General features: G+C 33.1%; 4 protein-coding genes and 1 pseudogene across 6 annotated transcripts; 2 read left to right on the top strand and 3 right to left on the bottom strand.

Moving 5' to 3' along the window:
* Positions 1-942: 942 nt before the first annotated feature.
* On the top strand, positions 943-3,400 carry LOC114392040 (60S ribosomal protein L15-1-like). The gene is made up of 4 exons (XM_028353077.1): positions 943-1,058; positions 1,622-1,788; positions 2,629-2,826; positions 2,910-3,400. Exons 1-4 carry the CDS (start codon positions 1,055-1,057, stop codon positions 3,153-3,155), a joined length of 615 nt encoding a protein of 204 aa, XP_028208878.1. The 5' UTR covers positions 943-1,054; the 3' UTR covers positions 3,156-3,400.
* Positions 3,401-3,716: 316 nt separating this feature from the next.
* Positions 3,717-5,794, bottom strand: LOC114392039 (annotated as a pseudogene).
* A 2,637-nt stretch (positions 5,795-8,431) lies between these two features.
* Positions 8,432-9,409, bottom strand: LOC114392624. Of its 3 annotated transcripts, XM_028353824.1 has the most exons (3): positions 9,257-9,409; positions 9,012-9,160; positions 8,432-8,812 (listed from the first exon to the last, which is right to left on the bottom strand). In XM_028353824.1, the coding sequence occupies exons 1-3, from the start codon at positions 9,371-9,373 to the stop codon at positions 8,794-8,796; spliced, it is 285 nt and encodes a 94-aa protein (XP_028209625.1). In that variant the 5' UTR covers positions 9,374-9,409; the 3' UTR covers positions 8,432-8,793. The 3 variants fall into 3 exon arrangements, with proteins under 3 accessions (XP_028209625.1, XP_028209627.1, XP_028209626.1); XM_028353826.1 differs by lacking the exon at positions 9,257-9,409 and having other exon boundaries at positions 9,008-9,166; XM_028353825.1 differs by lacking the exon at positions 9,257-9,409 and having other exon boundaries at positions 9,012-9,166.
* A 7,407-nt stretch (positions 9,410-16,816) lies between these two features.
* Positions 16,817-20,937, top strand: LOC114393872 (VAN3-binding protein-like). Its single transcript, XM_028355346.1, has 7 exons — positions 16,817-17,398; positions 17,569-18,257; positions 18,655-19,039; positions 19,662-19,841; positions 19,962-20,011; positions 20,104-20,161; positions 20,353-20,937. Exons 2-7 carry the CDS (start codon positions 17,985-17,987, stop codon positions 20,586-20,588), a joined length of 1,182 nt encoding a protein of 393 aa, XP_028211147.1. The 5' UTR covers positions 16,817-17,398; positions 17,569-17,984; the 3' UTR covers positions 20,589-20,937.
* Positions 20,938-21,077: 140 nt separating this feature from the next.
* LOC114393873 (formyltetrahydrofolate deformylase 1, mitochondrial-like) lies at positions 21,078-25,293 on the bottom strand. Its single transcript, XM_028355348.1, has 8 exons — positions 25,051-25,293; positions 24,850-24,962; positions 23,495-23,645; positions 23,309-23,382; positions 23,056-23,215; positions 22,731-22,829; positions 22,528-22,614; positions 21,078-21,412 (listed from the first exon to the last, which is right to left on the bottom strand). Exons 1-8 carry the CDS (start codon positions 25,168-25,170, stop codon positions 21,266-21,268), a joined length of 951 nt encoding a protein of 316 aa, XP_028211149.1. The 5' UTR covers positions 25,171-25,293; the 3' UTR covers positions 21,078-21,265.
* Positions 25,294-26,261: the final 968 nt, after the last annotated feature.

Genomic DNA, 26,261 nt, shown 5'->3' with positions numbered 1-26,261 from the left:
GGAAATAAAAGTACAAAATAGAAACTAAGTGGAACTTAAAGCATCTCTCCCAAGGGCTAAGAGAACACCATTAGGAGGAAGACTCCAAGTCTGATCATAATTAGAAGAAGTTGTTCCCCATCTTGTAAGAGAATCCGCAACTTTGTGAGACATGCCAATCCCGATCCAACATCTATTTACATGCACGCTAACCTCATCCATGTTCCAAAGCATTTAGAACTTGGACAACATCCATACAACATATGATAACCATGTTTCCAAGCTTGCAACTTGGCTATGAGAGAGTTTCCTAATGGTTTAGATGTTGAGAAACCAAACTTCCAACGGCCAATATCAGCATGAAACACGCCTCCAAGACCTATCCGATGCAATTGCTGGTGAAAGCTCCCATAACAACAACAATCAAAGACAAATTAATCTCGACTCGACATAAGAAGGTGGATCCAAGAATGAAGATTAGTTGAATTCGTAATGGCACAAGAGCCTAAGATGGATTGGATTGCCAGACACGAAGTCCAAGGCCTCTTAGAGATATTATTATTGTGTTCTAGTATGATTTGTTAACTTTACTTTAGACAAAGATATATTTCACTTTGTAGAAATGTACTTTAGGAATTTTGTGCCTTAATGGCATTGACACCAATCAACCCAATATAATTGGGACTCATCTTAAATTTAAACAAAAATGAGTCACCATTCAAATTGAATCTTAATAATCCATTATTAACATGAGTTAGTCTTTATTTATTTAACATCTTGATTTTTTTTATAAAGTGCATTTGTATTTATGATTAATTAAGATATACATTTCAATAAAGATTCAAATTTAAAAGTATAAGAAAATAATTAGTAAACTAACATATGACACTTATGCAGTTAAACGGGTTGACCCAACATGTTGGACCCGGTTCTAACGCACTTAGGTCATGCAAATTTAACGGACGGCTCAGATCTATTCATCTATAGGGTTAAGCAAGGGACGGCGTCTATAAAACTTAGAGCAACACTTCATCGAAACCCTAGTTCTTCGCTACTGCGACTGCGCTTCAGCACAATGGGTATTTCCTCTCTCCATCTCTTCTCTCTTCCCTTCATTACTTGCTTTTAGATTGGTTTTCTGATCAATGCGTTGCATCGATCTGCATTTGTTCATAGTATTCACGGTCATGTTGTGCATTCTAAGATTCACTCCTTTCGATTCATTTTGGAAGTTTTTAATTTGACAGTGAGGAACTTTAAGTGGTTGTAAATCTGTCTACGGAATATGAGGTTTTTGTTTTTATTTTTATGGATTTTAGAGTTTCCTTTTCACATTTGGTTTTGGTGTTCATACTTTTGGTTGATTGCACTTACGAGATTTAAATTACCATGCAATTTTCTGTTGCTTGTGGTCAAGTTTGGCCTTAACTTTTTCTCTATCAATATAAGCGGAATGAATAGTTAATGATATATGTAAGGTTCATGCTTTGTGTGGATGCGTTTTGTCACCTGTTCCTATATATATATATATATATTTGTAATTGCTGATTTCTATTAGTTATGCTGGTTGAGCTTTCTATCATAGCATTTTTGTTATTCTAGTGAAATTAGGCATTATTTGTGTTGGTTTATGTTGCAATAGGTGCCTACAAGTATGTTTCGGAGCTATGGCGCAAGAAGCAGTCTGATGTTATGAGATTCTTGCAGCGGGTGAGGTGCTGGGAGTATCGCCAGCAACCTTCTATTGTCCGTTTGACAAGGTCTACTCGCCCAGATAAGGCTCGTCGCTTGGGTTTCAAGGCTAAGCAGGTGAGGAAATTTTATTTGTTTGACATGATTTTTGAGGGTTATTCACCTGATAATTCTATCTCCATTTGGTTTTACGAGTGTTGTATTTTCTAACGGTTTTCTGTAAAACAAAGTGGTGAAAATTTGTTGGAAGTGTTTACCAATAAATAAATGTCATTCTTAGCTCTATGATTTTGCCCCAATCCCCAACATCTGAAGCAGTGGGAGTTGTGTGTAACTCCTTTTTATTTCTTTCTAATTCTTTGTGAAATTGTGACACAATTGATTGTCAATAATGCATTAATTGAGTTGGGTAAGTTGGCATGAGAGTGGAAGAAAATAGGGTGCTGGCTAAGTGGTGTCCAGAATCATGTCTTTTTTCTTTTGGAAATTGCATAATTACAAAGAATTGGAAGCTACCCAAGACCTGCTACAGTAGAACAAGCTGTCCATCATTAGCCCAAGAAAATTTACTTTTTACCAAATTTGTTATTGTAACAGACTGGTACAGTTTTTCACCAAAGCAGTAATCATAGTATGTAGTTCCCATCCTGTTTAATTTGTAAACCCTTGTCAGTAATGTGTAGTTGAATTATGTGGTTAAGTGGTCTCCAGTAGCATATGTATGTTCTCTTTTGGAAATTGCTTATGTATAAATTGATCGGATGCTTCCTCAGAACAGCCACAGTAGAACGAGCTGTCTATCAGTAGCTCCTGTACTATTTAAATTTTTGTGAAAATGTGACAGCTGCATGGCTATATCAGAATTATGATGAAACAAACCTTGTCAGTAATGAATAATTGAGTTGCACCTTGCTTCACTTGAATCTTGATTATGATTATATTCTTATAACATTCCAGGGTTACGTGATTTACCGTGTTCGCGTACGAAGGGGTGGCCGTAAGAGACCAGTTCCAAAGGGTATTGTTTATGGTAAGCCCACCAACCAAGGTGTTACTCAACTGAAATTTCAACGCAGCAAGAGGTCTGTTGCCGAGGAGAGAGCCGGAAGGAAGTTGGGTGGCCTCAGGGTTCTCAATTCATACTGGGTGAATGAGGTATGTTAACATCACATTGTTGAAAACCTGGTTATGAGTTGCTGACTTTGTTGGTCTGATTCTATTGTTATGTGTTGTTGCAGGACTCCACTTACAAATATTTTGAGGTCATTCTGGTGGATGTTGCCCACACTGCTGTAAGAAATGATCCAAGAATCAACTGGCTCTGCAATCCAGTCCATAAACACAGGGAACTGCGTGGCCTCACTTCTGCTGGGAAAAGCAATAGGGGTTTACGTGGCAGAGGACATCTCTACCACAAAAATCGTCCATCACGCAGGGCAACCTGGAAGAGAAACAATACCCTCTCCCTTCGTCGCTACCGTTGATTTTGTTGCAGTTATCGTATGTTGCTTCATTTTCTGAGTATTTGGAGGAAAATCGTCAGTTTTGGATCCCTGAATCATGCCTTTTTTCCCCGATAATGTCTTTAGTACTAAAACAGCAGAGATTAATGATGTAAGTTTTTTACTATGTGCCGGGATTGTTTTTATTTATTTTGTTCGACTTTTTTCGTTGTGGCAAATCTCGTGCTATGATTATTTTTGGAGTCCGTTTATTTTTTGGTTTGTTATTTTTGGTGTTGGTAATTATGAGCATTAAAGGAAATCATGAGCCTTTTTTTTATTTTTTATTTTAGGGGTAAATGATGTACTCTAAAATACGGTTTATAAGTTGAAAATCGTAAATTCGTAATGTATGTTTTAACATTTTTTTAATAATTTAATTATTTTCTAAATGGATAATTTTTTTAATAATTTAATTATCTTCTCAAATCATGAAAGAAATGATTTCTCCCTCGTAAAAATAAATCCAAATTCACAAATTCTCTTTAAATTAATCGAGGTTGTTGTCAGAAATTTTTTAGCGTGGCAATCTCTTCCCCAATATAATAAGAAGATCTTCCATCCCAATTCCAGGTTGAGGTTATTTTGGATTGAAGAACATTATACAGAGATTATAATCAGATTAATCAAGGAATCATACATATTAACTGAAAGATTAATTTTGAAGCTAGGTCATTGAGTCATTGTAACTCAAGTGCAGCATCTAATCTACCTTTCCATCATATACTTCATCCTTGTGATTAACATCAATAGCTCCAGAAGCCATCACACGAACAGGATTTGCACCAACAAACAGTCTCATCAGATCAAAGAAGTGGCAACACTTCTCTACCAGAGTTAATATTGAACCGATTCCAATTGTTCACCTATGACCAATATCACACTCTTCAGCTTGCTCACTAGTCACCATGAGAACCAAAAACCATGCAATGTAATTTCAAATTGTATAAAATCTAACCTTAACCAGAAAAGGAAACTGATGCTCCCGAATTGCTACCTTTCTGACTTGTCCAAGGTTTCCTCCCTTAACAATTTCTATCAGCTTTGCAACAGGTGGCATGTATCTATATTCCAGTCTAACTTGTACCAATATATCTGGTCTCTTCCTAGCAGCATTGACAACCTAATCCAAAGTAACACACAAGGACAATAAATTATAGTTTTTAAAGATATTGGTCCAGTCTACCTTAATTAAATGAAACACACACACACACTGCACACAACACACAACACAATACAATCAGTTAGTTACTCCTTTTTTTTCCATAAAGACCAAGAAGCAAATTCTATTTTCTTTACTATTTACCATGACAACAAAAACCAAATTATCACTATTTATTCTTTCTTCTACTTCTTAAGAAAGAGTACAAAGTTACTGAAGGGCATTCATGCCCTTCCCCAGCTAATGGTAAGGCATCCAACTATAACAACACCATTTTCCAAAGGAAATACAGTTTATGCCTAGCATGCAATACTTGTTTATGAAGTAATACAGCAAATTTCAAAATTTCGCTTTCACAAGATAACGTAAGGGAAATGACACAAGTATAGTTGATATCTCCATCCCGATAGAGAGCACAAACAAAGAGATATAAAATGTTACAAACCCTTATAAAATTGCATTCTAACAGTTAAGCCAATAAGCAGCAACCAATTTTATGGAAGGAATGACAAACCTCTTTGCAATGTGAGATTGTGGTGCATAAGGGCTTTTCTACCAGTACACGATGTGGTTTGGAATGATTGATTATGTCCATAAGAATCCTATGATGGGTCATGTTAGGAGTGGATACCACCAAAACATCACATAGTCCAATGTCCAACAGCTCCTGGTGACCTGAGAAAACCTTCACAACTTTCAAAAAGTCATTCATTCATTCACCTAACTATGTAGCACTGTCTGCTTAATTAAACTATAGTAATACTGCCCAGAACATTGCATATAGAACTTACATGTTTACAAATGAAATCTCATCAATAGAATTTGTATATCCAAGTTAAAATAATAATAACTATATATTTTTTTTGTTACCATAGTATTGCAACAGAATATTTATCAATTTTACTGATGATTAATTTCTGTTAGAATAATCACTTCTAATAAAATTCTTCTCTTTCAATCACGATTTTTTTCATCTACGAGGCTTAAACAATCACTTCGTGAGTATAATAATAACAATATAATATAGGCAGAGAAATTTAATCAAGAGATGAATGTGTTATTATTATATTAATAAAAAAAGACAATACCTTGAGAGGCCAACCAAAGGAGTGTGCTAAGTCAAGAGCGAGTTGTTGAGAGGGAAGATGAGGGTCAGCAATAGCGACAACTGCCACGCCTTGAGTGCGAAGATGGTACAAATTCACGAGATGCTCTCTACCCATCATTCCTACTCCTATGATTCCGTACTTTACTACTATAGCACCTGCCATGGATTCTGATTTCTGAATTCTGATTCTTCTTCAACTCTTGGGTTTGTTTTGGTTAGTAGTACAAAATCTGGTAATTAGAGTTATAGAAGATATTTCATCCATTGATTGTTCCCTATCCGACAAATTCAGTCATGTCAGTTCACAAACTTCACATCTTTTTTGGCATTGTGTTCTCTCTATTTGTTTTTAATTTTATTTATTGATCTGTTTTCGAAAAGAATTTAATTAGAATAGTGTGGCATAATACGAGTTCATGTATGAGGAATTTATTTATTTGAATGGTAGTTAAATTTAAAATATTTTTATTTTTTATTAAGTGATATATACCGGGAGATTGAATACATGAAAATTAATATCTTTCCATAAACTAAAAAATCACCTGTAAGGACTTCTGTGCTCAGATAAGAATAAGCCTTAGGTAAGGTGACTAGGGATTAGTAGTACCTGAAGTATAGAACGTTATCTACTCGTAAAATGTTAGGAACCTTTGATATATCTCCTAGTTGAAGGCACCACAACTCTTTGTAGCTTTAAAATTTTTACAGTGAAAATTTGATTTTTGTGATGTCATCGTAGAATCAAACATGCACAACACTATTGGAGGTTACCTTGAGCGTTTTTGGACTAATTGAATACTTAGGCTTTTATTGGAGCTATTGAGCCTTGCCAGACCTAGGCTATGCCAACTTTGAGCCTAAATTAACCATGTTTGGAACAGGATCAAAATATTTACCCTATAAATATTTAGATCCTTGTATGATGAATCCGTACAATTGCAACACCTTTAGACGACTAAAGTGTAGGTGGAAGGAAGGGTTTAAAAAATATTTATTTGGCATCTAGACAGGATTATCTTATTTATTATGTTTTTTTATTTCATTTTCAATATTTTGTAATTTCAAAAAAAATTTTAAGAACACCCATTTTTCATTGGAAAAATATGTAGTAAAAATATTAAGGAAATAACCACCATACACAATAATATTGATTATATTATAAATAATAGTCAAAAGAAAATAATTTATGCGGCACTATTTTAAAAAAAAATTAGTAATCGGATCTAAAATAGACAATAGAGTTGGCAATGCATTTGCTTTCCCATGTTTATTTCAATATCCACGAGGCATATGATATAATAGATATTTACCATCATTTGAATATTTAAGGTGGGCCTTGAATGGTTTAAAATTATTCCAGGTTGCACCAAAAACATCATTTGAGATCTTATAAACCAGCACTAATAGAAATTAAGCCATTTCACTAACTAGTGTATGGGGCAGATGGTGTCATACTGACTTTTACAGGGAAAAAGCTTTATTCTTTTTCCAAATAACTACCATGAAGAATTTAAAGGAGCTCTAGTTAAATTTGGGTTCTAAATTAAGACATGAAGAAACAAAACTTTTACAAACCATCTGGTTTTGTTTACTAAATGCTTCTGTGATTGCTCGTTAAGGGCTTGAGTAGTTAGCAGCTCAAAAGTCCATAAAATGTTGACAACAAAATTTGATTTACGCTTTCTTAATTTCTAATGAGTTTTAGAGCAGCTGGATGCATGAGTGACTCCAAAAAGGTTCTTTCTTTCAAATAACCGGGGAGTTATTTGTCAGTGGAGTAGAAGTTAATTTTTTTCCAGAGATAAGCCCCTCTTCTTTTGTATTTGGTTCTTATTAATAATTTGAAGTTAAATTTATATTTGAAGTAGAAAATTCGAGTAAATTGAACTACACAGCATGCTAATTTTGTATGTCAACACTATTATTGCATGCGTAGTTCAAAGGCTGCATTCTACATTGGTTATTCTTAGGTATACCGTCAAGTCTTTCCACCTGATGGTTCAGGTACATTAACCAGTTGAATGGAACATTCTTCCAAAAGGAACACCTTAACCTACGGTTCACATTCTAACCAAATTGAGATTGACGGGCTAATGTTAATATGTTTAGACAAGGTGTGTATACAAGTCTGACTGTCAATTGACATTTATTGTCACCAGCAGATACTAATCCTTTCAAAAAAAAAAAAATCAGTTTTTTGGGATAGGGGGGTGGCGGTGGGAGGGGGGCGGGGGCACCTCTCTATTTTATTATGATACATGATAACAGCCAATATGTTTTATGAAGAAAAAAAAATCCTATATGATTCATTTTTGTCATGAACTTCATAATGTTTTATTAAGAAAAAGAATCTTGACTTGGTTAATGCTGTTAACCAAGAACTACCTACAACCAAAATCGTACCAATGCTTGATAGAGACCATATGCACACAGCAATATTTTTGTTGGGGGAGAGGGGGGGTCATGCTTTAGAGGTCCAGCATGAGCAGCAGTGGTTTCTCTATAACAGCATCTAATATATTCACATGCTGTACTTAAATAAAGATCAAAGGCAAAAAAGTTTATAAAAATATTGAGCTAATTACTATTAAGTCATTTTATTACCAACAACTACATTGCTTTCAACTATCATATCATGCCTTTCACAGTTTCTCCACCAACACCTCAATGCACAAGTTTATCAGGGCAGAATCTGGATCAATTTAGTTTAGATGGGTGATGCATAAGCCATATAAACATGATGCTACTAAAATTACCATAACTATTCTTGTATAACAGTCTCTTTAGTCTCTACATTAATGAAAAATAGTTACTAGCCTTATCAAACTAAGAATATTACTTCTCACCCATAAATCTTTCTAACAGTAGTTACCTGTATATGAAATCTGGCAAATTGTGAAAACCAGTTACTAAGGGATTCATATATTTGAAAGATTACTGCACAACTTCAAGTTTCTAATTCCTAAAACCAATATAAATTCACAACACTTGAGTATCCTCATAGAAAAAAACCATGATCAAATAGTTAAAGGAAGCAGCAACCGTCAGATCTTTCTTCTAGCTTACAAATAAACAAATAAAAGCAAATCCCGTGCATTGAATTTTTTTTGTACTACACAATATGAAGACCAAGTGTATCTAGATGGAAAAACAGGCAGCATGTATGAGTTCAGAATGAAGTGAAAAAGCACTAAGAAGATTTGGGAAGTCAAAATGCATTTACAATTGAACAAATGGCATATCTGCTGAAGCCTCTAAGTTAATCAATCCAAATCCACTAAACCATAGGCTTCTCACATCATAGCCGCCACCATCATCATCAGGCCTCAGCACATCTCTAATTCTCTATATCAAATCAAAACCTTGTTCCTGAAATAGCAATCATAATTAGTCCCACCCAAACACTCCTACATTTGGATCTACAAATCTAATTTTAAAACAAATTCAATTTCTCTTTTTTTTTTTTTTCATTTCAATTATCCACATTACAAGGGATTTAGTGGTTTTCATGAAATAAGAATATGAAAAAAAGGGGGAATTGGAAAAAAGAAAGGGCAGGCACACCTACGTCTGTTTGGAGTAGGAGGAAGAGGAGGGGACGCGCTTGTTACGGAACATCATGTAACCGACGGGTAACACTACTCCGATCATCATAACGGCGGCACCGATCAAGTATCTCAGTGGGCTTGGTGGCTCCACCTCTACCAAGCTCCTAATCTGCATCGCAACAACGTTACGATTAGAGAGAGAGAGAGATCCAAAATTGAAATTGAAAACCCTAATTAATAAACAACATTTACACGATCTACTTACAGGCATCTCCACCAAACACAAAATGAAAATGTTCCCACTCGCTGATTTGTCTGTCAAGGTATAACCAAGAAGAAGCTTCTGCTCTCTTCTTCTGTAACGGAATAAATGAATCATCATTGATTTTTATTTTTTTTACACGCGCATTTTCCGTATATTATTACCCTTGCCTTCAAAGCTCCTTACGCCCATACGGATACGGATACGAATTCAGATACACTTGTATAATAGTACTACATTTAGGGGGTGGGTAAACGGGTCCAGGTCCATGAACTGGCCCGTGGGATCCGCGGTCTGCGCGAGTTACAATCAATTTTTTTAAACGGTCCTTAATTATGTCATATTTTTGGCCCGTCCCACCTAATCCGCGGATGATGCGGGTTTGGCCCACGAGTCCGCGGATTGCCCGAAGTCCGCATTAGGTTTGATTTATTTGACCTTGACCTAATTAACTAGGTTTGATTTTCTCTTTTTTACCCTAAACTTTTCTTTTAAAACAATAGATAAAGAATATACATTAGATAAGATAAAGATTTAAAGATAAAAATAAAAGATTTAAATTAAAAGATGATAAAAATAAAAAAGGATAATATAAGATAAATAAAAGATAATAGAAATAAAAGATTAAGATAAAAAAGATAAGTGATAAAATGTTAAAAATCTTCCTTTTGATATTTTCTCGATCTTTTTCTCTTTTTATCTATTTTTTTCATATCTGTAAACCATAAATAATAAAAATATCAATTCTTATTATTTAAGCAAAAAATAATTGTTAAATAAATATTTTAAAGATATTTCAATATATTTTTATTATAAAAAATAGCTCACGAGATGGAAAAGACTCAAGCTACTTCAAATATAGAATCATTTGTTGGTGGAGATGTTTAAATTTCATATTTTAGATTTATTGCTTCGATTTTCTTTTGTTAAGACATTATTTATTTTATTGATGTAATTGACTAATTATTGAGATTTTATTTACATTTGTATTGAACTTAATTTCATTGTATTATATTTTTATTAAAATTGAAATTATTTTAAAATTAGGTCCGCGGACCGGCCCGTTTGACCCGCGGGGTCTGTGGGACGGGGGCGGACCAATTTATTTAGTCCGTGTAAGAAGCGGGGCGGACTGGCCCGGTCCGATGCTAATGCGGACAGGCCTTACGCGGGGCGGACCGGCCCGCTTGCCCACCCCTAACTACATTCCTATTGGCCCCTACAACATTTACTATTGGTCCTACAAATTTTAAAATCCCGTGGAAATTTCTTTTTTACCCTTAACAATTCAAACCAACCCCCCACCCTCTTCCCCATGCCCCTAACCCTTTTTTCACACAACGGAAACATAATTGTACTGTGTATCTAAACAAACAATACAACTAAATTGTATTTCTGTTATACAAAAGGAGGTAAAAAGTTTGTACAATAAAAATATAATGTTGTTGTATACTTTGTCAACAGAATTGTCTTTTCGTTAAAAGGGTTCTTTTGAAAAAAAAAACAACTTAATAGGGGCCAATAATAATTTGTGCGGGGTTAATAGCAATGCCCCCAACCCAAATGTGCAGCATCATGATCGTTCATGTCCATTAAGAACTTGGGCTTGCGGTGACCGGTTGTGACCAAGGAATACTAAATGCTTTTTTGGTTTGGTTTCGACAAAAAATTATGTTTGGGTTTGGCATATGGTGTTGCCAGCGTTGTGAGGTGGAATCACTTGCTGCCACAAAGAACCACCTCACAAAGAGAGGATAAAATTGAGAATAAACAAATAGAGTTTATTTATAAGAATTTTGGAAAAGTACTGCGACAATAATAAATTTCCAATTAGTGCATCAAGATGAAGATAAAATTAAGAATATAGAAATAGAGTTTATTTATTGAATAAATAAAGCAGATTAATATTTAGTAGCCAAAATATATCTGAAAAGAAAGAACTAGTGAAGTCGAAAAGGAATCTATATATATGGATAGGCTTCTTGACTTTAGTAAGTGGATGATGCATGCCCTGGCAGACAATGCCTTTCACTTTCCTCCATCACTTTTTACTATCTGGAATGCCAATGCAGATGAACAGCTATTACACAATTTGATCATCTTCTTCAGTTTTAAGCTTCAATGCTTACTTAAGCTTCAACTACAAAATGTACTTTCTGACGAGTTTGGGTTATATAGAGAAATTGCATTTATAAACAAAGTTTGTACAAACAATTGTGCAACAAAAATAAAACAAATATATAAGACCATTATGCTAAGAGATAAAAAAAGACCAACAGGAATTTCTAACAGAAGGATAGTCTTTATAACATTTATTCGAAGTGGTACTCACGTTTAATATTTAATAGTCTTTAAAATTAAATTATCTCAAAAAAAAAAATACCATCCAATAGAAAGAAAAAAAAGATAATATTATAAGAGTTTAATGATTATGAATTTAAAATATATAATAATTTTATATTATCATCTAATTAAAAATAATCATTCATATAATTTTAAAATTAATTATTATAAAAATTAATAAATTTATCATATAAAGAAAATTATAATTAATAATTGTATAAAATTATTTTATATTATGAGTTCATAATAAATTTTCTCATACTATAAAAACTATTGTCATATAAGTCATATATATTCATCCATAATATTTTCTTGTCCATTTGGATGATTCTTGATTAATTTATGTTCGGGATCCCGGAGTTTGGATTGGAGGAATACATAGAAGGACATCATGTTTAACATGTAAGGGATCTTAATAAAATATTAATAATTATCAGAAATATATTATTGCATTAAATTATCAAGAGGTGTTGTGAAAAATATCTAGATTCATGATAAAGAGCAAAATTGATAAGTACGAGTAACTGTTGATTTTGTATTCTTTCTCAACCAAATCACCGTTTTCCTTGTGGGCTCAACAGATGGGAAGAAGAAAATATATTTTTTGATTTTAGTATATTGAAAATCACACCCTAATCTGTTAGAGTTCTCATTATTTTCTAATGGACAAAACTGATTTCCAAACCCATATTAATGTCTGCTCACCAAATTAGATCATTTTTATTTGAGCTCATAAATATAAATAATTAATATAAATAATAAATATAATATATAACTCACACCAATTAATTAATTAAGAATTATAAAATTTCTCACCATCAACATAAGGAACACTCAAATCCTTCTGCACTGCAACTTTTAATTAGAAATTGTTACTTTCAACCACACATGCATTTTCGCAAAATCCACAAGATATTTTTATAGAATAATTGTTTTGCACTGGTTAATTATAAGCGTGAAAGAAAAAGGTGAAATTGATGTATTGATAAATAATTGACTTATATATTAAGATGTTAATTTGCAAATGCCAAGTGATAGAAATATGACATGATCTCCACCAGAATGACTCGTACAAAAGATTGGTTTATTTGCATGGAACCACGGCGGAGACACAACCTTATCAAATATATTTAGTTTTTAATATTAGACGCGTCAAATCATGGCCAATTCCTTAGGATGGTGGAATAATAATGATAATAATACATGCATCATATTCGTGCTACACAAAATATGGGGCCGCAAATGCTTTTTGGTTTTGTCAGGAATGGAAAGTGGGATGTCTAGTGATGTATATGCCATGAACAACCAATGAGCCATTCATCTAAATGATATGATATTGGTTTCACTCCTTAAATAAGATTTTAAATTTAAATTTTATGGATAAAATATTTTGATTGAAATAAGAGATTCTATCAAACTGGCCGACTTAAGTTGGTTGAGGATTGATAATTGCATTTCTTTATTTCAATAAATTTACATGTATTTTTTAAAAATTATATATTTTGTATCTATAATTTTATTTGTTAGAATTCCTAACTTATTCTCATCCCATCATCCGAATGAAATAAAATACACCTTCTTATTTTAATAAAATATTAATATTTATCTTAAAATTTTATATTTTACATTTTTTATTTTTACGTACTTGAATCATTTTTTCATTTTTATTGTGTTAGATTATTTTTTAAAATAGTTTGAACCCATTGATCTTGAATCTTAGATCTATTACTTAAAAATAATCAATTAAATTTTTAACAAAGATTAATCATTAACTAATAAATATTTCACTATGATATCATGTTTGCTCAAAAAATGACATAAACATGAGCTTGAAGTTTCTGGACTGATACAAATATATATATATATATATATATATATATATATATATATATATATATATATATATATATATATATATATATATATATATATATGGTTGGTTACGAGTAGTTTTCACTTGTTTTGGTATCAGATATGTGTCGTGGACATGCAACACTGTTCCTAATACAAAGACACAGTCACATGATCAATTATATATGTGCCTAACTTACACGATACATCTATAGTAACATCCACGCACTACAAATACTGCAAACATTAGCCTAACTGGACCGATTGCTAGGTGGCTTTTCGAAAGGTTATGCATGTTAACAGTGCACGAACAACTATCATTTCCAACTTGCGAAATTTTGCTTTTGTTAAAATAGAAAGTAAAAGAAATGAAATGAAATGATGCATCGTCTGTATTAATACTTTTTTTGTCTTATCACTCGTGGTCAAATGGAAAGGACGTCTTGTTCAAATTGGTTTAAAGGCAATTTAACATGGAATACAAAAATCATTAATTAATGGTTTTTGTTGGAAGGCAAATCATTAATGATATTGTACTCATCTTTTGTATTGGCATGTAAAACATTATTGGTTTTAATTTTTTAGCAAGAGAATATAGGAATCATCGTAATATATACTATTCGTTTCAAATTATGAGGCTTAATATACTTTCATTTAATTTAGAAATTTTTCTCTCCTAATTAATAGTAGTTTAGAGTTTGAATTTAAACCTTAAATATATAATAGATTTTGATAGTAAATATTTCATATCAATATCATAATTAAAAAATATAGTTCTCTTTTTATATATTTATATGCGTGTTAGTTTGTGTTTATTAACTTTATTTTATATTATTATTTTAATGTTATTGCAGTAAGTAAATTTTACCAATCATGATGGAAACCATAAATTAGAACGAAATAGACTAAGACATGTGACTCTGTACTATTATCAAAAATATATATATATATATATATATTAATAAGATAAATAGTGTTTAAAATATAAATTAATGTTATTTAATTTTAAAATATTATATTATTCATTTATTAACAGTAAAAATATTTGCATTTTTAGTTTCTGCACATTTAAGTTATATATAATATATTTTCTATGCATATATTAAGCCATTTTGGGTTGCAGTGCCCTTCTTCTTGGTGTTAAAGCACGAGACGGTGGATTCAAATTCCACGGTGACTATTTTTTTTTTAATTTTTAAATCCCATTTTTGAGTGTCACATCATCTATAATAGACACATAAACAAATTAAATTCCTGTTTAAATAAAATTCATGTCACTTGACGAAATTAGAAATTGGACGATGAATTAATTGTTGGACTAAATTTTATAAATTTTTAGAGCATGAGAACTTGATTTAAACAGTTGAAACTAGAGAAACTAAAATCACCTATTTGGTAAACTATAGAATTAAAATTTAAAATACAATTAAGCAAAAAAAAATGTGCATCGACCTAATTTATATTTTTCTTTATATATATGTATATTTATTTTGTAGGTTATTTTTTTATAGTTGTTTGCTACTTTCTTACCTTAATTTTATGGTAAAAGGAAAAAAGATTTTTTTTTCTCTTCAGGTATAAGAATAATGTAAAAATAGAAGTTTCAAACATATCATTATTGAAAGGCAAATAATCATTTTGGTTTGATGTGTAAAATAATAATACTGGAAAGAACAATAATTCTAGTTTAATTCCTAAAAGTGTAACAGTTATGTCATAGTACATAATGATAAATTGGTATTTCAACTTAGGAATGTATTTAATTAGAATTTTAAAAGATATTTATTGTAAAAAAACTTAAGGTATTTAATCAAGATTTTTAAATAATAGAAATAAGTTTTTGATATTCAATCAAGATTATTAGAATTTTTTTTAAGGAATTTAATAAAAATTTTTGGTATTCAATTAATATTTTTTAAATTTAATTTTTTTTTCTGGTATTCAAAAGTATACAAATTTTGATGGATTATTTTTTAGGATCAATTTTAATGGATTTCATGAGATTTTTTTTCTTTTCCTACCAATTGACATATTTTTTTTTCATCACACATAATAACTTGTCTCTTTGTTGAATATTCATAATTGTATTCCTTAAATATAACTTAATGTCAAATTGATGTTAAGAAAATATAACTTAATGTCAAAATTGATCCTTAAATATTACAACTTAGATAAAATAGTCTCACAAACTTCATGTTTGGACAAAATTATTGTATTTTTTACACATTCAACAAATAAATCAGATTTTTTATTCTTTTAAAGATTAAATTATCATTGATTTACACATTTAAACACCAAAATGGTCATAAACCCATTTTAAAAATAGGTCAAATGACCTATTGGTCATTTATCTTAATTTTTTAGTCCATTTTGATCTTTTGTCTTTTAAAAAGTTCATTTTAGTCTTCTATGTTTTAAAAAAGGATCAAAATGGTTCTTCCATAAGTACACATTTAATATTGTTGGAAAACCAAGATAGTGATGATTTTTAATGTCATTATCAAATATTTACAAATTTGAAAGAAAAAAAAAACTATCTTCCCCACATTCATTATTGTTCTCTTCCCATTCATGCCTTTCAACAACACAACCAAGTCTCACAAGTTGTGATTGGCTTGGTGGTGGTTCATTGACGCAGTTGAAGTACACCCATCATAACAAGTTTAGATCTAGAGCGACGACACAAAACTGTACTGGCGGCCATGTAGATGAGTGACTTTGGTTGAGAAGGCAAGGTAGATTTGTACAAGTAAAATTGTAGAGCTCCACCTCATGCGTGCTTGCAATCACTGTCGTGTTGCGAAAGTTGTTGCGACAATGAACTTGGATGCAAAATCATGCACTTGAGGAACTCCTTGGATGTCGGGAAGCACAAGGATGGAGTGGTGCAGCAGGAACTAGATCATGTCAACGATGTGGTGGCCGTGACAAAGGAGGAGGTCGGGAATTAGATTGAACCCTAATTGAGAAAATTGGAGGTTTTGTTTAAAGTTAATTTTTCATCATTTTAAGACCATTGATTCTTGTGTTTTGGATTGTGGGTGTGATTGGTATTTTGAAGTTGAAGATTTTAGTTATATGTTGTTGAGTTAGAGATAAAGATGATAGAAGATGAGCAAGGAGGAAGGGAGAAGAAGAGGAGAAAAAATTATATTTTATGATAGTTTTTAGTCATCATTATATTAGTTTCATTAGTGGTGTTAAATTTACATTAACAAAAGGATTATTTTTATCTTTTTTAAAACATAAAGGACCAAAATGAATTTTCTAAAAAAAATAGATAACCAAAATTAAAAAAAAAGAAGATAAAGACCAAAGATAAAAGAGCAAACAAATATATGTATCAGCCGAGTAATCTATGCCCTATGGACTAGGCTCCTGAATTGCAAAGGTTACTGTCACGAGGAGCTGGAAATTAGTAATATATATACGATAACCAAACCGCCCCCACCCACCGCCGTCTAGTCTAAGGTCCATGCAATGTTAATTATGCGAATGTGATCATATTCATTCATAGACCCTGCTCCTGCATTTCACGCACTTTATTCCTATTCCAACAACCTTGAGTACCTACCCTCATTCATATAAACTACTTGATGACACATCTTTATATTCCTTCTCCCATGATTTTTAAATAATAATATCAACCAAAATGTGTCTCTCATCGATAACAAGGGGTTTTGCATTAGTCCTATGAACTAATGCCCGGTTCTTCAGGATTATGTCTCGTTAAATTTAATTTAGTATACTTTGTTTTTTGAGCTTCGTGAACACCGGGTTGTCTTGTCTCCGATTCTTTAATCAACTTCAACCTGAATTCATGGTGGTCCAAAGCACAAGACTTAGATTAGTGTTCATGCAATCTATTATGCCTCGTTGCTTCTAAGCTCTCACCTTTATTTCATTCTCAAGTTGGTCGCAAAAGCTTGGTCAAAAGCTTCTGTTGAGCAGGTAGTAGCTCTTGTTTTTCTTATTAAAAAAGTAGTACTTTGAGAATTCGGATTATTATATATGTTCAGGATTCAGCCTTTTGAAGCTTGTGGTCTTTTATGTGCCTTCCAAAGTTTGAAGTTAGCTAATAAGATGTTTTGTTTTTGTGGTCTGTTGGTTGTTCAATTCAGTGACGAGGTTGGAACATAAGGCACGGTTTGCCAAGGATATTGGAAGTACTAGTACTTATCTGTTGCAAATAGTACTCGTTTCCATAAGCAACTTCTCAGCCGGTACTTTGAAATCACACCAAACTTTTTTTGCCTTCACCTTTTTCGGCTCCGATGAACCACCCAAAATAGTGTGTATCAATCACAAGTCCAAACTAACCTTCTTTATTGTGCTTTAGTTATCAACTTATCTAGCTATATGTCAAGAGGGTGTCACTCGGTTGAATATGGTGCGTGAGTTGTTGTAAACCTCCTGACGACACTGTCTTCGATTCCCATAAATAAAAAAACTTGTCTGCTTATATATAAGGATTCCAAATTCTTTGAGTTCAACATTCAGTACTACCACAAGTGAGTGTTAGAAAGTACAAACCAAAATGGATGGTGGTTATTTTCCACCTCGCAAAATTGGTTCATGGCATGGATTGGAATTAGAGGATGTGCAAGAAAATGATGAACTCAAATTGGTTACATCGTTATCTGCCATACCTCAGCCACCTACCCCACATGAGCCTATGGAGTTCTTATCCAGGTCTTGGAGTCTCTCTGCTGCAGAAATTTCGAAGGCTCTTTTGGAAAAACAAAAGCATACCTTCCATGACAAGAATCAAGCCACCTTTCCAGAAGCTATTTTGGCACCTCAATTAGTAGTAAGTCATACCCCTTCATGATGATGTTATGCTCATTTGCATTAATTGTTAATTGAATCTCATGATCTCATCATCTGCCAAAACTCTGAATGATAATTGATTAATAAAAAAAAATTGTTTACAAAATTACCTGATAATCCCTAATTACAAGTCCACACACTATAAAGTGTGTGAATAAACTGATGTGAGGTTGTTCAGCTTAAATACTCCGAGAGAGAATTTTGACATTCATATTGATCCTACTTGATTCGAGCAGTTCTGCATCCTTTGAAGGATATTTGTAATGCTAAGCCAAAAAAATAATTACTTCATACACTTTAAAGTGTATGAAAATGTATTGCATTGTGGTTTGGCCTATTCTCTATAAGCTCTAAGATTTTCACTCTTTCTTTTGCAGACAAGTAAGATCATACCTTCTCCTTATAGTAGAAAGATGGGTACTATTGGAAAATGGTTTCATCAGAGGCATCATGGGAATACTAACATTACTGTAAAGAAGAAAGATCGGGCACGCTTAGAGAATGCACGTGTGCATTCTGCTGTGTCCATTGCTGGGCTAGCTTCGGCCTTGGCTGCTGTTGCTGCAGCAGAGAACTCTTGTGGCTCTCAAACGAAGTTGAAACTTGCTCTGGCTTCAGCCACACAACTCTTGGCATCGCATTGCATTGAAATGGCTGAACTAGCTGGAGCTGATCATGACCATGTGGCTTCTACTATAAAGTCTGCGGTTGATATTCAAACCCCTGGTGATCTAATGACTCTTACAGCTGCAGCTGCAACAGGTATTTGCTTAATTCGTATTCGCTTTAAGCTTATTTTGAAAAGAAAAGAAATTTCTTTTTTCTCTCTTTTTTGCCAGCCTTATGAGAGTTTCTAGTAGGAAAACAATGATTTGCCCCGCAAAAAGAAAGCATTAGAAATTGGATAATCATATTCATTCATCTACTTTCTCTTCTATTTCGTTTTCCTTTTTTTTCACTCTCTATTCTTATGTAAAAAAATGCTAGCAACATACTCTTTTGAACATTCTCTCCCCTATTGGTTAAAATTATTGAAAATTACAAATTTCCGTGGATCTCATATCCTATTTAATAACTTTATTCAGATTTTGTAATAAATGAAAGTGTTTAAAAGAATGTGTTAAAGAGTGTGTTCCTCACACTCCTCTCTTTAATATATTAAGATATAAAAACATGAGTTCTCCAATCTTTATCTAACAGTTCTGATTTTTGAATTCATGAATGTGTGAAAATGTTTACGTCTGAATCATTATGTATTCACCCCAAAATTGGGTTGTACATCTTTATTCTTACCAATTCTGGAAAGTGTTTATAAGACTTGTTATAGGACATGAACTGTTGATCATTCATGACAAGATTTCTTTTTCATACTGTGCAAAATCAGCTTTGAGAGGAGAAGCAGCTCTAAGAGCAAGATTGCCAAACGAAGCAAAGAGGAATGCATCTATAAGTCCCAATGATAGGGTACAACTACCACAATCTCATTGGTTTTCTGCTTTTGAAGGTCAGAGTTGTGAACATCATCCTCCATGTGTGGGAGATTTGTGGCAGCTCACAAGAAAAGGTAATAACAACAAAGACACTCTCCATTATAGTCAAGTTCTAATTTTAAAGAGACAAAAGTACATAAAAATAGGAATTTGCTTATCACTATTTTTAAGGCTTCTTTGCTTTACCTTTTCAGGTGTATTACGATGGAAGCATGTTTCTGTTTACATCAACAAGAAGTGTCAGGTATACTAAATTAAACCCAGGCTTAAACAAATATTCATGTGATGATGGTTTCCATAAGGAAGGAATTTTTAATTAATTCCCTTTTTGTTCAGGTCAAAATCAAGATCAAGAGCAAGCACGTTGGAGGAGCCTTCTCCAAAAAGAATAAATGTAAGCATTTTTCTAATTAAAAAACTCTAACAACCGCGTACCCACCTCCTTTATCCATGCATCTGTTGGCATTATTAAATTCCTTTATTTTTTTCTTGATTCAGACATAAAAAAATTTCTATATTTCCTCCACTTGCCTATGTTTTTGGAGTTAGGTAGTCTAATTTTCATTGTATATATTATTATACTAGGTGTGGTTTATGGAATTTGTGACAAAGATGGGGCATGGCCATACAGAAAAGAAAGGAAAACGTCAGAAGAGTACTTTGGCCTCAAAACTGCACAAGGTCTTCTAGAGTTCAAGTGTGATAGTAAACTCCACAAGCAAAAATGGGTTGATGGAATAGGGTGTCTACTTCGTCGAGTAAACTCTATTGAAGCAACAGAGCGCTCTCTAGATCTTTTAAGTATTAACAGCGACACGTGACTGGTTTGAATTGCATTGTATCACTGTTTAGAGAAATTTTAAGAAGTGTTGAGGAATACTTTGTTTTTTTTTTTTTTTAAATAAAAAAGGAGTGTGTGAAGTCACTTAAGGTTTCAAGGTACGTAGAGTTGTAAAGAAAAAGAAAGAGGATCGGAATGACATTTCAAAAAAATAGAAGAAATCAAAGTAGTAAAATAATTTCTTTTAAGACGGTACATTATTGTGTAAGTGTGTAATTGTGTTATGTATATGTATGTGTTTAGAAGAGTAGGACAGAATTTTGTTAAACGCATGTACTCTTATGATGGCTGTACCACTAGATACACAAGGAAGGATTGATGTTTATTTACTTCATTTTTTCGTTACCCTGATACATATTAAGGAATTTGAAAACTGAAGAATTAGTTATTAACTAAAACATCAACCGTTGTAATTTTGATAAAGGTTGATTAAAATGTATATCAATCTTTTTACAAGTGACAATCAAGGTAATGAAGCTCATAAAGTTGCTGAATTCATTTCACTGAATTAGGCAATTAGCAATGTTACAAGGACCCAAAGAATCAACTCAATCTTCCTTATGCTCATATTTTACAACTGAAGTGGGACATTATTTGAATATGAATGTAGATGCACACCATTTTGGTGCACTGTATTTTGGTTATTTGCTGTTTCCCTCAAAATACAACAGTCCTCTTTTCTTCATAAGGTAACACCCGAAGTTCACAGTAAGATCTGATAGCCTTGGAAAGGCATTGTTTCTCTAGGTTTTCTGATTTCTGTACAAAGCTCTGCAAGTTATCCCTGTGAGAAACTCTCTCAACCTGCAAATGAGATTAAACCATTTTACCGGCAGATAAGTAATATCACCCATACTTGAGGCTGTCCATTATGTAAATGTTATACAGTGCATCTGCACACGCGCAATTTAAGGATGCTTAATTTACAATCTAGCAAAAGGCACAGTAAAACAGTTACAGTGAAAACTGAAAAGTATAAGACTATATATGACTCAAATGTCTTGGAAACTTGGTCTGCTTGTAACTGAAACAGAAACCTAAAGAAATTCATTCTGAAGAGATTCTTCTGCAGGAGTGTCAATCTCTATTTTGTCAACGGGGAAGGTGCTATTGAATCTTAACGCAGAAAATGTAATCTAGAGTATTATAATACTATTATAACAACTATACTAATATAAAAATTATTCAGGATTTGCCTATTTGGACAGATGTCAACCTTTGATGCAATATTTTCCCACCATTAGTTGTCTTGGGTTTCTCTTTCATTGCATTGGAATTGGAATCTCTACTCGCAAATCGGAACCCTCACAGAAGTATGGATGCTCTAGTTTTTTAATTTTTATTTTAGAACAAGAAAACAACAAAATGTTGAGTAAGCACATCTACAAGGAAATCCACTCTCAAAAAATATATCTTGTAAGAGTTTGATAAACTGAAGTTAGCCTTGCAATTTGTTCACCCTGGTGCAGCGGTAAAGTTGTGCCTTGGTGACTTGTTGGTCATGGGTTCGAATCCGGAAACAGCCTCTTTGCATATGCAAGGGTAAGGCTGCGTACAACATCCCTCCCCCATACATTCGCATAGCGAAGAGCCTCCGGGCAATGGGGTACGAAGTTTTATATTAGTGGCACACGTGTTAATTGCACCTACATTTTGTTCATTCTTAGTGTCTCGTCTAACTCTAGGTGGTTGCAACCAGACTAGGGTTTCTTGGATGATGGATCAGAACTTCAGAAGGCAGATGCAGAATGTGTAATTAAAAAAGTAAAGAAAACACCATAAATAAATGGCATTAAATATGCTAATGTCTATTACCGCCTATAATCAATTCAGATCAACATTATCATTAAAATATTATTACAAAGGAAGCAATGTAATGAGAGCAACAGCAAAACAAGTATGAAAGATTTTATGTTCACCATTTGTTCAATTATAGGTCCTGCGTCAAGTTCTTCAGTCACATAGTGACTTGTTGCACCGATTAATTTAACACCTGCTTCAAAGGCCTGCCAAAGTAATCTAGCATATTAAACATGCATACAACTGAAGGAATCAGAAAGAGCACACAACAAATGGTTAAACGTGGCAACAGTTTAACCTGTGATGGTGCAGGAACACCTACCTGTTTAGATGGATTACCACCCTTGAATGATGGCAACAGACCATGGTGAATGTTAATTATATCGTTCCCATAGCTCCTTAAAAAGTTTCCTGATAGTATCTTTGCATATAAATCAATGCTGTAAGTATTAATAGTTCAATACTATCAAATATTAACATATATATACAATAGAAGATATAAACTACTCTCATATTTTCATAACTTGCAGAGGCAGAGAAGAGCCAGTTCATCCCATAAGCACCCAAATTTCAAGAATAAGTTCAATTACCAAAATATTATAAATATAATAAATACACTGAGAGCATGGAGCTATATAGTTATTTACCTGCATATACCTTGCAAGTACTAAAAAATCAGTATTCTGAATCAACTGCAATATCTCCCCTTCTCTTTTATTTTCTTTAGATGTGCATAAACAATGATAAGGAATGCCATGCCTTTCAAGAAAACGTATCACATGGGTGTTTGAACCTCTATGATGGTTACTGGAGAATGCATCATAGAAAACAATTAAGAAATAAATAAATGAATATGAGACATATAAATCAATTTAGTGGTGTGTAATCACTGAATTTCACCTAATTACACAAGTGATATCTACTGGAAGTCTTCCATCCTGCCATCCATGTAATAAATCAACCAGGCAGTGGTCCTGTTGCAAAAAAAAAAACAGAAAACCTTTGATAAATATTTATGCTCACCCCTTTAAACAATTCTTTTGAAAAAAAAAAACAAGAAAAGATAACAAGAGTGATAATGCACACCTGTTTTGATGCCAGAACCGCTATCTTATATTTAGGATCCAGAGCTGGCACCCTTACAACAGATCTTATTGCATTGAATGTTTGTGAAAGCTTTAGGAAGTCCTCCTCCATTTGCACCCGTGGCCATTTAACAGGATCAAAAACAAAATCACTGCAATGATCAACACAAAATAATGCAGCTGCAGTCATTGTTTCCATATACCCATTCAAACGACAAATTACTTGAACTCTGTCGTGTTTAGATCTCATGTTTTTTAGCATGCATTGAATTATGAAGCCAAAGCACCACAAACTGGACATCAGTACATGATAAAGTATCCATACATAGTGTTAGACTGTTACTTGATAAGAACTGACCCTAAGAGATAAGGTTTTAAAATCCCTTAATATACATAGAGAAATCAGATAGGAAGAATTTCATAAGTAAAAGTATTCTAATTTTTACTCACCAAAGTGAAGAACATTTCATTGCATCCAATTGCAAGAAAAGAAAAAGGAAGAAAATATAAAATTATAATTTATTGTCTGTGCAAAATTACCTGTGAATGCAACTACTTGATGGAATTGAATCAGTTGTACTACATATAACAGGTAATCTGATTAACATCTTGTTAGATTAATACACTAAAACCACAAAATTCCTCTGAGAAAACTACTTGCTGCATTATATTTGTTTGCCCATCAGATCCATTATCCTTTCCCGAATTAAAACAAAAAACAAAAATCTGCAGCCCTGTTTATTGGTGTGGAGAGTTCCCGATTCTATTTCAATTGGTGTTTTCTGATTGAACATGACAATCTAGACAAGGAATATTAGATGAAGGGAGTGTCCATGTCCTTAGTGCCACCAAACAGCAAGCAAAACACAACATTAGCCAGCCACTCTAATTCTTGCTCTCTCTCTCTCTCTTTGTAGTGCCTGTTGGGCTGTAACATGGGTAGTAGTCATGACCCCAACAACAAAGGCGATTCTCCATACAATGGTATAAACTGCCTAAAAGCTTAAAGATAAAAATGCTATCGGTAAGGATAAAACTTCAATGCTGCCAGCGTCGTTCTACAACCAAAATTGGCATTTCATCTGAGTAACCACTGCATTCATCTCAAATTCTCAATAACTAAAATTGGCAATGATGACTGAGATATAATGCTGATTTTGATTAGAGAACAATGACTATGGAATTATATTTAAGCTCTGTCCTATTAGTAACCCAATGAATTAACAATGCAATTGACAGTCAACTCACATTGGTCTTGGGTAGATGCATGAAGACTTAGGTTCGATGCTCATTGCCACCATTATACACAAACAAAAAAAAAAAACATTACTGAAATTAGAGAATGAATGAGTGTACCTTCTGGAGTAGAAGACTTGTTTATTTTCAGGAACAAAAACATCAGCGGCGAGAATGTTTCCACCTCTAGAGGCAATACAGTCGGACAGCTTGGCTACAATTCCAACCGCATCCTATCAACAAAATCAAATTCAATTCCCTTTTCCAATAACAGAAAACAAAACCAAAACGGCATAGCATAAGAGTATGTATGTTGATTACGGGGCAATGAAAGACGTGGATTCCGTGGGTGAGGGAGGAAGGGGGATCCAAAGATTTGAAGGACATGTTCCTTTGGACCGATCCTAAAACATAACGAGGGACTCTTCGGGCCATGGCCATTCTCTATGTCTGAATCGCAATGTTCGGGTTCAAGTTCAAGCACCAAACTTCCTCATGGTGAACCAACACCGCACTCTCTCAATCCTCCACCTACCTATCATTTCATTCGTTTCATTACATTACACGACATGCCGTTTTGCTTTTGTTTTTCTTTTCTTTATTTCTAGGTTAAATTAATTTATTGGTATTCTAATTTTTTAAATTGATTCAATCTCATCTTATCATTTAAATTAGAGCGGAACGGTGTTAAGTGAGGTACATTTAGTGATAATTTTAAACCTACGTAAAATGTGATGGCCTGAATTATGACAAGCGCATTTCTAATCCATTAGTTTAATTTTGAGGCAAGACGAAATTGAGCAATCCGTGTTACATTTTGTTTTGGGGTGTTTCAAATGGGCCAAGCCAAGCCCAAACACAAGAAGGAGAAGAAAAGGCAGTAAGAAACATGCGAAGGACAAACACTTTTCTGAATGGAAGCATATACTACACATGAAAAGGACAAAGACTGGTTTTTTTTTTTCCGCACCCATCAAATTGCTGGTATACTCAGGACAACATGGGCAATTCTAATTTTATCCTTTCAGATACCGATTGTGAATTCGTAAATCTAATACGGTTTGACAATTCGTAAGCCCAATACAAATGGACAAGGATAATTTCCATCGGGCGTGATAAGAAATTTATAAAAGCTTATGATTTGAGTCTAATATGTAATAACTAAACACCATGCTTTTATTTTATTATTATGTTAAACATTTGACATGAATGCATCACCGTGTTTAATAATTAATTTTTTTTAGTTCTGAGACTATAAGTATGTCTCTCTCAATCCATTGGATTATACATTAATTTTGTTTGTGTGTGTGATTGTCACTAGTCCAAAAGAATTTTATATAAGATAAGAATCGAATATAAATCGTTCCGTTAAATAGATTGTTCGCATGTAAATGCAATGAGACCTTATATTATTGCGCCAATTGTTATGTTAAACATTTGACATGAATGCATCTCCGTGTTTAATAATTAATTTTTTTTTAGTTTTGAGACCATAAGTAAGTCTCTCTCAATCCATTGGATTATACATTAAT

This window comes from Glycine soja, chromosome 17 (assembly GCF_004193775.1).
Source record: "Glycine soja cultivar W05 chromosome 17, ASM419377v2, whole genome shotgun sequence".
Lineage (NCBI taxonomy): Eukaryota > Viridiplantae > Streptophyta > Magnoliopsida > Fabales > Fabaceae > Glycine > Glycine soja.
Note: the sequence above shows the minus strand (reverse complement) of the source record. Positions and strands in the feature narration are given on the sequence as shown.

Excerpts from the sequence above, each read along its gene's own strand:
- LOC114392040 (XM_028353077.1), top strand. Across the intron at positions 1,789-2,628 it reads TGGGTTTCAAGGCTAAGCAG|GGTTACGTGATTTACCGTGT; the intron begins GTGAGGAAATTT and ends ATAACATTCCAG. Across the intron at positions 2,827-2,909 it reads ATTCATACTGGGTGAATGAG|GACTCCACTTACAAATATTT; the intron begins GTATGTTAACAT and ends GTGTTGTTGCAG.
- LOC114392624 (XM_028353824.1), bottom strand. The coding sequence starts at position 9,373 with ATGATGATTCATTTATTCCGTTACAGAAGAAGAGAGCAGAAGCTTCTT. Across the intron at positions 9,161-9,256 it reads TGTGTTTGGTGGAGATGCCT|ATTAGGAGCTTGGTAGAGGT; the intron begins GTAAGTAGATCG and ends GTTGCGATGCAG.
- LOC114393872 (XM_028355346.1), top strand. The coding sequence starts at position 17,985 with ATGGATGGTGGTTATTTTCCACCTCGCAAAATTGGTTCATGGCATGGA. Across the intron at positions 19,040-19,661 it reads TACAGCTGCAGCTGCAACAG|CTTTGAGAGGAGAAGCAGCT; the intron begins GTATTTGCTTAA and ends GTGCAAAATCAG. Across the intron at positions 20,162-20,352 it reads CTTCTCCAAAAAGAATAAAT|GTGTGGTTTATGGAATTTGT; the intron begins GTAAGCATTTTT and ends TTATTATACTAG.
- LOC114393873 (XM_028355348.1), bottom strand. The coding sequence starts at position 25,170 with ATGGCCATGGCCCGAAGAGTCCCTCGTTATGTTTTAGGATCGGTCCAA. Across the intron at positions 23,216-23,308 it reads GATATCACTTGTGTAATTAG|TAACCATCATAGAGGTTCAA; the intron begins GTGAAATTCAGT and ends TGCATTCTCCAG. Across the intron at positions 21,413-22,527 it reads GACCTATAATTGAACAAATG|GTTGAGAGAGTTTCTCACAG; the intron begins GTGAACATAAAA and ends TCTCATTTGCAG.